This window comes from Panulirus ornatus, chromosome 56 (assembly GCF_036320965.1).
Source record: "Panulirus ornatus isolate Po-2019 chromosome 56, ASM3632096v1, whole genome shotgun sequence".
Classification (NCBI taxonomy): Eukaryota; Metazoa; Arthropoda; class Malacostraca; order Decapoda; family Palinuridae; genus Panulirus; species Panulirus ornatus.
Genome location: NC_092279.1, coordinates 3,081,331 through 3,094,243, shown reverse-complemented (window position 1 = coordinate 3,094,243; position 12,913 = coordinate 3,081,331). Strand labels below are relative to the sequence as shown.

Genomic DNA, 12,913 nt, shown 5'->3' with positions numbered 1-12,913 from the left:
ATAACATTAACAGTACATGGGATTAATAACATTAACAGTACGTGGGATTAATAACATTAACAGTACGTGGGATTAATAACATTAACAGTACGTGGGATTAATATCAGTAACAGTACATGGGATTAATAACATTAACAGTACGTGGGATTAATATCAGTAACAGTACATGGGATTAATAACTGGAGACTGGGAGATTGATCTCCTGTCAAATTAAGCCTACCCCAGCTGGGGTAGAAACAGGAAGCCATATCTCTCTCTCTCTCTCTCTCTCTCTCTCTCTCTCTCTCTCTCTCTCTCTCTCTCTCTCTCTCTCTCTCTCTCTCTCTCTCTCGCTCGCTCTCGCTCGTTCGCTCGTTCGACCACACACTTGTGGGCAATTATGTCGTGCGGGTGGTCAATAAATGGATGTACACGTTCGTAACATCTGCGGTAACTGATAAATGATGAAAAGGAAAGTAAATATTGTTCACCCACTACATGTGTCATGGGTAATAAAGTATATATATATATATATATATATATATATATATATATATATATATATATATATATATATATATATATATATATACATATATATATATATATATATATATATATATATATATATATATATATATATATATATATATATATGTATATATATATATATATATATATATATATATATATATATATATATATATATATATATATTTTATTTTTTTATTTTGGTTTGTCGCTGTCTCCCGCGTTTGCGAGGTAGCGCAAGGAAACAGACGAAAGAAATGGCCCAACCCACCCCCATACACATGTATATACATACACGTCCACACACGCAAATATACATACCTATACATCTCAATGTACACATATATATACACACACAGACATATACATATATACACATGAACATAATTCATACTGTCTGCCTTTATTTATTCCCGTCGCCACCTCGCCACACATGGAATACCATCCCCCTCCCCCCTCATGTGTGCGAGGTAGCGCTAGGAAAAGACAACAAAGGCCCCATTCGTTCACATTCAGTCTCTAGCTGTCATGTAATAATGCACCGAAACCACAGCTCCCTTTCCACATCCAAGCCCCACAGAACTTTCCATGGTTTACCCCAGACGCTTCACATGCCCTGATTCAATCTATTGACAGCACGTCGACCCCGGTATACCACATCGATCCAATTCACTCTATTCCTTGCCCGTCTTTCACCCTCCTGCATGTTCAGGCCCCGATCACTCAAAATCTTTTTCACTCCATCTTTCCACCTCCAATTTGGTCTCCCTTTTCTCCTCGTTCCCTCCACCTCCGACACATATATCATCTTGGTCAATCTTTCCTCACTCATTCTCTCCATATGCCCAAACCATTTTAAAACACCGTCTTCTGCTCTCTCAACCACGCTCTTTTTATTTCCACACATCTCTCTTACCCTTACATTACTTACTCGATCAAACCACCTCACACCACACATTGTCCTCAAACATCTCATTTCCAGCACATCCATCCTCCTGCGCACAACTCTATCCATAGCCCACGCCTCGCAACCATACAACATTGTTGGAACCACTATTCCTTCAAACATACCCATTTTTCCTTTCCGAGATAATGTTCTCGACTTCCACACATTCTTCAAGGCTCCCAGTATTTTTGCAACCCCTCCCCCACCCTATGATCCACTTCCGCTTCCATGGTTCCATCCGCTGCCAGATCCACTCCCAGATATCTAAAACACTTTACTTCCTCCAGTTTTTCTCCATTCAAACTTGCCTCCCAATTGACTTGACCCTCAACCCTACTGTACCTAATAACCTTGCTCTTATTCACATTTACTCTTAACTTTCTTCTTTCACACACTTTACCAAACTCAGTCACCAGCTTCTGCAGTTTCTCACATGAATCAGCCACCAGCGCTGTATCATCAGCGAACAACAGCTGACTCACTTCCCAAGCTCTCTCATCCCCAACAGACTGCATACTTGTCCTTCTTTCCAAAACTCTTGCATTCACCTCCCTAACAACCCCATCCATAAACAAATTAAACAACCATGGAGACATCACACACCCCTGCCGCAAACCTTCGTTCACTGAGAACCAATCACTTTCCTCTCTTCCTACACGTACACATGCCTTACATCCTCGATAAAAACTTTTCACTGCTTCTAACAACTTGCCTCCCACACCATATATTCTTAGTACCTTCCACAGAGCATCTCTATCAACTCTATCATATGCCTTCTCCAGATCCATAAATACTACATACAAATCCATTTGCTTTTCTAAGTATTTCTCACATACATTCTTCAAAGCAAACACCTGATCCACACATCCTCTACCACTTCTGAAACCACACTGCTCTTCCCTAATCTGATGCTCTGTACATGCCTTCACCCTCTCAATCAATACCCTCCCATATAATTTACCAGGAATACTCAACAAACTTATACCTCTGTAATTTGAGCACTCACTCTTATCCCCTTTGCCTTTGTACAATGGCACTATGCACGCATTCCGCCAATCCTCAGGCACCTCACCATGAGTCATACATACATTAAATAACCTTACCAACCAGTCAACAATACAGTCACCCCCTTTTTTAATAAATTCCACTGCAATACCATCTAAACCTGCTGCCTTGCCGGCTTTCATCTTCCGCAAAGCTTTCACTACCTCTTCTCTGTTTACCAAATCATTTTCCCTAACCCTCTCACTTTGCACACCACCTCGACCAAAACACCCTATATCTGCCACTCTATCATCAAACACATTCAACAAACCTTCAAAATACTCACTCCATCTCCTTCTCACATCACCACTACTTGTTATCACCTCCCCATTAGCCCCCTTCACTGAAGTTCCCATTTGCTCCCTTGTCTTACGCACTTTATTTACCTCCTTCCAGAACATCTTTTTATTCTCCCTAAAATTTAATGATACTCTCTCACCCCAACTCTCATTTGCCCTCTTTTTCACCTCTTGCACTTTTCTCTTGACCTCCTGCCTCTTTCTTTTATACATTTCCCACTCATTTGCATTTTTCCCCTGCAAAAATCGTCCAAATGCCTCTCTCTTCTCTTTCACTAATAATCTTACTTCTTCATCCCACCACTCACTACCCTCTCTAATCAACCCACCTCCCACGCTTCTCATGCCACAAGCATCTTTTGCGCAAGCCATCACTGCTTCCCTAAATACATCCCATTCCTCCCCCACTCCCCTTACCTCCTTTGTTCTCACCTTTTTCCATTCTGTACTCAGTCTCTCCTGGTACCTCCTCACACAAGTCTCCTTCCCAAGCTCACTTACTCTCACCACCCTCTTCACCCCAACATTCTCTCTTCTTTTCTGAAAACCCATACAAATCTTCACCTTCGCCTCCACAAGATAATGATCAGACATCCCTCCATTTGCACCTCTCAGCACATTAACATCCAAAAGTCTCTCTTTCGCGCGCCTGTCAATTAACACGTAATCCAATAACGCTCTCTGGCCATCTCTCCTACTTACATACGTATACTTATGTATATCTCGCTTTTTAAACCAGGTATTCCCAATCACCAGTCCTTTTTTTCAGCACATAAATCTACAAGATCTTCACCATTTCCATTTACAACACTGAACACCCCATGTATGCCAATTATTCCCTCAACTGCCACATTACTCACCTTTGCATTCAAATCACCCATCACTATAACCCGGTCTCGTGCATCAAAACCACTAACACACTCATTCAGCTGCTCCCAAAACACTTGCCTCTCATGATCTTTCTTCTCATGCCCAGGTGCATATGCACCAATAATCACCCATCTCTCTCCATCAGCATTCAGTTTTACCCATATTAATCGAGAATTTACTTTCTTACATTCTATCACATACTCCCACAACTCCTGTTTCTGGAGTAGTGCTACTCCTTCCCTTGCTCTTGTCCTCTCACTAACCCCTGACTTTACTCCCCAGACATTCCCAAACCACTCTTCCCCTTTACCCTTGAGCTTCGTTTCGCTCAGAGCCAAAACATCGAGGTTCCTTTCCTCAAACATACCTACCTATCTCTCCTTTTTTCACATCTTGGTTACATCCACACACATTTAGACACCCCACTCTGAGCCTTCGAGGAGGATGAGCACTCCTCGCGTGACTCCTTCTTCTGTTTCCCATTTTAGAAAGTCAAAATACAAGGAGGGGAGGATTTCTGGCCCCCCGCTCCCGTCCCCTTTAGTCGCCTTCTACGACACGTAAGGAATGCGTGGGAAGTATTCTTGCTCCCCTATCACCCACGCCACCACCACCACCACCAGTCCCCAACAGTCCAACAGTAACCTCCTCCCTCACCCTCCCTCATTCTCTTCATTCACCCACCCCCCTCCTCCACACACACACACACACACACACACACATTCCTCCTCGACCCTTCCCTCCGTCCAGAGGGCCCTTCTCCACGACCAGTGGTTGCACACGTTCTCCTCCAAGTCACACACGACCCTTCCCTCCGCCTCCAGTTATTCGTTCTCTACCACAAGCTTTGATCTTCATCTTCCTTCCCATGTCGCAACGTCCAATCCGCCTTTCTTTCATTAGTCAACAGCTCTGGTCGCCAGTGGGACTAGCTGCCTCTTTCGTAACGCGTTTGCAAGGCAACGCCAGGAACAGACGAAGAATGGCCGCATCCGCTCACGTCCATTCTCGAGCCGTCATGTGCAATGCACCGAAACCACAGCTCCCCTAGCCAAGTCCAGACCCCACAGACCTTTCCATAGTTTGCTCCGGAAGCTTCCCATGCCCTGATTCAGTAGTCCATTGACAGCACGTCGAACCTTGTATACCACAATGTTCCATTTCACTCTATCCCGTGCACGTCTCTCACTCTCCTGCATGTTCAGGCCCCGATCGCTCAAAATCTTTTTTCACTCTATCCTTCCATCTCCAATTTGGTTTCCTTGTTCTTCGTGTTCCCTCCACCTCTGACACATATATCCTCTTTGTCAATCTTTCCTCACTCATTCTCTCCGTATGTCCAAACCATTTCAGCACACTCTTTTCTGCTCTCTCAACCACATTCTTTTTAGTACCACATTTCATTCTTTTTTTTTTTTTTTTTTTACTTTGTCGCTGTCTCCCGCGTTTGCGAGGTAGCGCAAGGAAACAGACGAAAGAAATGGCCCAACCCCCCCCCATACACATGTATATACATACGTCCACACACGCAAATATACATACCTACACAGCTTTCCATGGTTTACCCCAGACGCTTCACATGCCTTGATTCAATCCACTGACAGCACGTCAACCCCGGTATACCACATCGCTCCAATTCACTCTATTCCTTGCCCTCCTTTCACCCTCCTGCATGTTCAGGCCCCGATCACACAAAATCTTTTTCACTCCATCTTTCCACCTCCAATTTGGTCTCCCTCTTCTCCTCGTTCCCTCCACCTCCGACACATATATCCTCTTGGTCAATCTTTCCTCACTCATTCTCTCCATGTGCCCAAACCATTTCAAAACACCCTCTTCTGCTCTCTCAACCACGCTCTTTTTATTTCCACACATCTCTCTTACCCTTACGTTACTTACTCGATCAAACCACCTCACACCACACATTGTCCTCAAACATCTCATTTCCAGCACATCCATCCTCCTGCGCACAACTCTATCCATAGCCCACGCCTCGCAACCATACAACATTGTTGGAACCACTATTCCTTCAAACATACCCATTTTTGCTTTCCGACATAATGTTCTCGACTTCCACACATTCTTCAAGGCCCCCAGAATTTTCGCCCCCTCCCCCACCCTATGATCCACTTCCGCTTCCATGGTTCCATCCGCTGCCAGATCCACTCCCAGATATCTAAAACACTTCACTTCCTCCAGTTTTTCTCCATTCAAACTCACCTCCCAATTGACTTGACCCTCAACCCTACTGTACCTAATAACCTTGCTCTTATTCACATTTACTCTTAACTTTCTTTCACACACTTTACCAAACTCAGTCACCAGCTTCTGCAGTTTCTCACATGAATCAGCCACCAGCGCTGTATCATTGTTGTTCGCTGATTTCATTCTTATTCTCATTATTTATTTGATCAAACCATTTCACGCCACACATTGTCCCCAAACATTTCATCTCCCACACATCCATCCTCCTCCGCACAACCTTATCTAAAACCTATGCCTCGCAACCATATACCTTCAAACAAACCCATTTTGACCCTTCCAGAATACTGTTTCTCTTTCCACACATTATTCACCCATTCCCAGAACCTTCGCCCCCTCACCCACCCTATGACTCACTGCTTCCATGGCTCCATTGCCAAATCCACTCCCAGATATCTAAAACACTTCACTTCCTCCAGCTTTTCTTAATCCAAATTCACAACCCAAATAACCTGCTTCTCTCGTCCCTGCTTTCATTCATATTTACTCTTAACTCCCTCCTTTCGCACACTTCCAAACTTAAGTCACCAACATCTACAGTTTCTCACTCGAACCAGCCACCATGCTGTATCATCAGCAAACAACAACTGACTCACTTCACAGGCCCTCTCATCCCCCCTGCAGACTGCTTTACTCGCCCCTCTCTTCAAAGTCTCGCATTTACCTCCCTCACCACCCCAGCCAAAAACAGATCAAACACCCATGGTGACATCACACACCCCTGCCATAGACCCACCTTCACTTAGAGCCATTCCTTCCTTCCTTCTTTCCTTCCTTCTAATCCCCGGGGGAAATGGAACACGGTAAGTTCCCAAGTGCCCTTTCGTGTAATGATCACATCATCAGGGGTGGCAGCTTATTGTCGGGGTGACGCATGTGTGTGTGTGTGGGAGGAGGGGACGTATGTGTGTGTGTGTGTGTGTGTGTGTGTGTGTGTGTGTGTGTATCAAATTACATTAATTTTCACTAATTCTCTTCAGGTGTGTCACTTGGTGGGCGCCGGTAGCCGGCACACGACCACGGTGGCACGACCTGTAAGACACGACAACCACAGAAGTACGACCCTGTGGGTATTACGACCAACGAGTTTGACCTGACGTGAATGAATCAAGTCAACGACCAGGTCAGCGTTGGAAGCAGAGGTCGTACGGACGTACTCAAGTGGGGTTAGGCCAGTCTAACAGATACGTCGTTGGATAGGTCGTACCTTGGGTGGGTCGCACATCATCACACAGACATTGGGTGGGTCGTACATCCTCACACAGACCTTGGGTGGGTCGTATATCCTCACACAGACCTTGGGTGGGTCGTACATCCTCACACAGACCTTGGGTGGGTCGTACATCCTCACACAGACCTTGGGTGGGTCGTACATCCTCACACAGACCTTGGGTGGGTCGTACATCCTCACACAGACCTTGGGTGGGTCGTACATCCTCACACAGACCTTGGGTGGGTCGTACATCCTCACACAGACCTTGGGTGGGTCGTACATCATCACACAGATCTTGGGTGGGTCGTACATCATCACACAGATATTGGGTGGGTCGTACATCATCACACAGACATTGGGTGGGTCGTACATCATCACACAGACATTGGGTGGGTCGTACATCATCACACAGACATTGGGTGGGTCGTACATCATCACACAGACATTGGATGGGTCGTACATCATCACACAGACATTGGGTGGGTCGTACATCATCACACAGACATTGAGTGGGTCGTACATCATCACACAGACATTGGGTGGGTCGTACATCATCACACAGACATTGGGTGGGTCGTACATCATCACACAGATATTGGGTGGGTCGTACATCATCACACAGACATTGGGTGGGTCGTACATCATCACACAGACATTGGGTGGGTCGTACATCATCACACAGACATTGGGTGGGTCGTACATCCTCACACAGACCTTGGGTGGGTCGTACATCCTCACACAGACCTTGGGTGGGTCGTACATCATCACACTGATATTGGTAGGGTCGTACATCATCACACAGATATTGGGTGGGTCGTACATCATCACACAGATATTGGGTGGGTCGTACATCATCACACTGATATTGGTAGGGTCGTACATCATCACACAGATATTGGGTGGGTCGTACATCATCACACTGATATTTGTAGGGTCGTACATCATCACACAGATATTGGGTGGGTCGTACATCATCACACAGATATTGGGTGGGTCGTACATCATCACACAGACATTGGGTGGGTCGTACATCATCATAGTTATTGGGTGGGTCGTACATCATCACACAGAAATTGGGTGGGTCGTACATCATCATAGTTATTGGGTGGGTCGTACATCATCACACAGATATTGGGTGGGTCGTACATCATCACACAGACATTGGGTGGGTCGTACATCATCATAGTTATTGGGTGGGTCGTACATCATCACACAGACATTGAGTGGGTCGTACATCCTCACACAGATATTGGGTGGGTCGTACATCATCACACAGACATTGGGTGGGTCGTACATCATCACACAGACATTGGGTGGGTCGTACATCATCACACAGATATTGGGTGGGTCGTACATCATCACACAGACATTGGGTGGGTCGTACATCATCATAGTTATTGGGTGGGTCGTACATCATCACACAGACATTGGGTGGGTCGTACATCATCACACAGACATTGGGTGGGTCGTACATCATCACACAGACATTGGGTGGGTCGTACATCCTCACACAGACATTGGGTGGATCGTACATCATCACACAGACATTGGGTGGGTCGTACATCATCACACAGACATTGGGTGGGTCGTACATCATCACACAGACATTGGGTGGGTCGTACATCATCACACAGACATTGGGTGGGTCGTACATCATCACACAGACATTGGGTGGGTCGTACATCATCACACAGACATTGGGTGGGTCGTACATCATCACACAGACATTGGGTGGGTCGTACATCATCACATAGACATTGGGTGGGTCGTACATCATCACACAGATATTGGGTGGGTCGTACATCATCACACAGACATTGGGTGGGTCGTACATCATCACACAGACATTGGGTGGGTCGTACATCATCACACAGACATTGGGTGGGTCGTACATCATCACACAGATATTGGGTGGGTCGTACATCATCACACAGACATTGGGTGGGTCGTACATCATCACACAGACATTGGGTGGGTCGTACATCATCACACAGACATTGGGTGGGTCGTACATCATCACACAGACATTGGATGGGTCGTACATCATCACACAGACATTGGGTGGGTCGTACATCCTCACACAGACATTGGGTGGGTCGTACATCATCACACAGACATTGGGTGGGTCGTACATCATCACACAGACATTGGGTGGGTCGCACATCATCACACAGACATTGGGTGGGTCGTACATCATCACACAGACCTTGGGTGGGTCGTACATCATCACACAGATATTGGGTGGGTCGTACATCATCACACAGACATTGGGTGGGTCGTACATCATCACACAGACATTGGGTGGGTCGTACATCATCACACAGACATTGGGTGGGTCGTACATCATCACACAGACATTGGGTGGGTCGTACATCATCACACTGATATTGGTAGGGTCGTACATCACACAGATATTGGGTGGGTCGTACATCATCACACTGATATTGGTAGGGTCGTACATCACACAGATATTGGGTGGGTCGTACATCATCGCACTGATATTGGTAGGGTCGTACATCACACAGATATTGGGTGGGTCGTACATCATCACACTGATATTGGTAGGGTCGTACATCACACAGATATTGGGTAGGTGGTACATCATCACACAGATATTAGGTGGGTCGTACATCATCAGAACATACCTTGTTTGGGTCGTACAGATAAGAACACACCTTGGTATAGGGTCGCACAGTTAAGAACACACTAGAATGGGGTCGTACAGATAAGAACACACCTTGGATAGGGTCGTACAGATAAGAACACACCTTGGATAGGGTCGTACAGATAAGAACACACCTTGGATAGGGTCGTACAGATAAGAACACACCTTGGATAGGGTCCTACAGATAAGAACACACTAGAATGGGGTCGTACAGATAAGAACACACCTTGGATAGGGTTAGAATGGGGTCGTACAGATAAAAACACACTAGAATGGGGTCGTACAGATAAGAACACACCTTGGATGGGGTCGTACAGATAAGAACACACCTTGGATAGGGTCGTACAGATAAGAACACACCTTAGATAGGGTTAGAATGGAGTCGTACAGATAAGAACACACTTTGGATAGGGTCGTACAGATAAGAACACACTTTGGATAGGGTGGTACAGATAAGAACACACCTTGGATAGGGTCGTACAGATAAGAACACACTTTGGATAGGGTGGTACAGATAAGAACACACCTTGGATAGGGTCGTACAGATAATAACACACCTTGGATAAGGTCGTACAGATAAGAACACACTAGGATGGGGTCGCACAGATAAGAACAGACCTTGGATAGGGTCGTACAGATAAGAACACACTAGAATAGGGTCGTACAGATAAGAACACACCTTGGATAGGGTCGTACAGATAAGAACACACCTTGGATGGGGTCGTACAGATAAGAACACACCTTGGATAGGGTCGTACAGATAAGAACACACCTTGGATGGGGTCGTAGAGATAAGAACACACCTTGGATAGGGTCGTACAGATAAGAACACACCTTAAATAGGGTTAGAATGGGGTCGTACAGATAAGAACACACTTTGGATAGGGTCGTACAGATAATAACACACCTTGGATGGGGTTGTACAGATAAGAACACACCTTGGATAGGGTTAGAATGGGGTCGGACAGATAAGAACACACCTTGGATAGGGTCGTACAGATGAGAACACACTTTGGATAGGGTCGCACAGATAAGAACACACTAGAATGGGGTCGTACAGATAAGAACACACCTTGGAGGGGGTCGTACAGATAAGAACACACTAGAACAGGGTCGTACAGATAAGAACACACCTTGAACGGGGGTCGTACAGATAAGAACACACTAGAATAGGGTCGTGCAGATAAGAACAGACCTTGGACGGGGGTCGTACAGATAAGAACACACTAGAATAGGGTCGTACCGATAAGAACACACTAGAACAGGGTCGTACAGATAAGAACACACTAGAATAGGGTCGTACCGATAAGAACACACTAGAACAGGGTCGTACAGATAAGAACACACTAGAATAGGGTCGTACCGATAAGAACACACGAGAACAGGGTCGTACAGATAAGAACACACCTTGGACGGGGGGTCGTACAGATAAGAACACACTAGAACATGGTCGTACAGATAAGAACACACCTTGGACGGGGGTCGTACAGATAAGAACACACTAGAACAGGGTCGTACAGATAAGAACACACCTTGGACGGGGGGTCGTACAGAAAAGAACACACTAGAACAGGGTCGTACAGATAAGAACACACCTTGGACGGGGGTCGTACAGATAAGAACACACTAGAATAGGGTCGTACCGATAAGAACACACTAGAACAGGGTCGTACAGATAAGAACACACTAGAATAGGGTCGTACCGATAAGAACACACGAGAACAGGGTCGTACAGATAAGAACACACCTTGGACGGGGGGTCGTACAGATAAGAACACACTAGAATAGGGTCGTGCAGATAAGAACAGACCTTGGACGGGGGTCGTACAGATAAGAACACACCTTGAACGGGGGTCGTACAGATAAGAACACACTAGAACAGGGTCGTACAGATAAGAACACACTAGAATAGGGTCGTACAGATAAGAACACACTAGAACAGGGTCGTACAGATAAGAACAGACCTTGGACAGGGGGGTCGTACCGATCAAAACAGAGACTCTGCTTAAGGGCCGATAGACAGATAAGACAGATAAGACTTACTTATATCGCATGAGAAAGGGGCCCCTCATTTTAAGGGGGGGGTGTGTGTTGTTGACGAACGGCGCGGTGAACACAGACACACACACACACACACCTCCGTGGCCAGTCTTGGGTTAAATGAGGGATGAGGAAGGCGTTATCCACACACACACACACACACACACACACACACACACACACACACACACACACGCCCCGTGTGGGGGTGTGTGTGTGTGTGTGGGGGAAGGAGGGGGTAGGTTTAGCCATGGTATCCGCCCATTGGCTGGTTAACTGAGGTGAACTCCCTCTCTCTCTCTCTCTCTCTCTCTCTCTCTCTCTCTCTCTCTCTCTCTCTCTCTCTCTCTCTCTCTCTCTCTCTCTCTCTCTCTCTCTCTCTCCTCGCACTGCTTCGTGATTGGTCGAGACTTGGTCGCTGTCTTGACCTGACCCAGGTGACCCCAGTATGGTCTTGACCTGACCCAGGTGACCCCCAGTGTGGTCTTGACCTGACCCAGGTGACCCCAGCATGGTCTTGACCTGACCCAGGTGACCCCAGCATGGTCTTGACCTGACCCAGGTGAACCCAGCATGGTCTTGACCTGACCCAGGTGACCCCAGTGTGGTCTTGACCTGACCCAGGTGACCCCAGCATGGTCTTGACCTGACCCAGGTGACCCCAGCATGGTCTTGACCTGACCCAGGTGAACCCAGCATGGTCTTGACCTGACCCAGGTGACCCCAGCATGGTCTTGACCTGACCCAGGTGACCCCAGCATGGTCTTGACCTGACCCAGGTGACCCCAGCATGGTCTTGACCTTACCTAGGTGACCCCAGTATGGTCTTGACCTGACCCAGGTGACCCCAGCATGGTCTTGACCTGACCCAGGTGACCCCAGCATGGTCTTGACCTGACCCAGGTGACCCCAGCGTGGTCTTGACCTGACCCAGGTGACCCCAGCATGGTCTTGACCTGACCCAGGTGACCCCAGCATGGTCTTGACCTGACCCAGGTGACCCCAGCATGGTCTTGACCTGACCCAGGTGAACCCAGCATGGTCTTGACCTGACCCAGGTGACC

General features: G+C 46.8%; 2 protein-coding genes across 3 annotated transcripts in view; one reads left to right on the top strand and one right to left on the bottom strand.

Moving 5' to 3' along the window:
* The window catches only part of LOC139765826 (uncharacterized), a 141,655-nt gene extending 129,664 nt beyond the window's left edge, over window positions 1-11,991 (bottom strand). Inside the window, exon 1 of one of the 2 annotated variants that reach the window (XM_071693637.1) lies at window positions 11,853-11,991. In XM_071693637.1, the coding sequence (XP_071549738.1) occupies window positions 11,853-11,881 (29 nt within the window). In that variant the 5' untranslated portion in view covers window positions 11,882-11,991. The remainder of the gene's footprint in view (window positions 1-11,852) is intronic. The other variant, XM_071693639.1, reaches the window with a different exon arrangement.
* LOC139765831 (apolipoprotein D-like) overlaps window positions 1-12,913 on the top strand; it is a 342,288-nt gene that overhangs the window by 266,541 nt on the left and 62,834 nt on the right. The window lies entirely within an intron of this gene.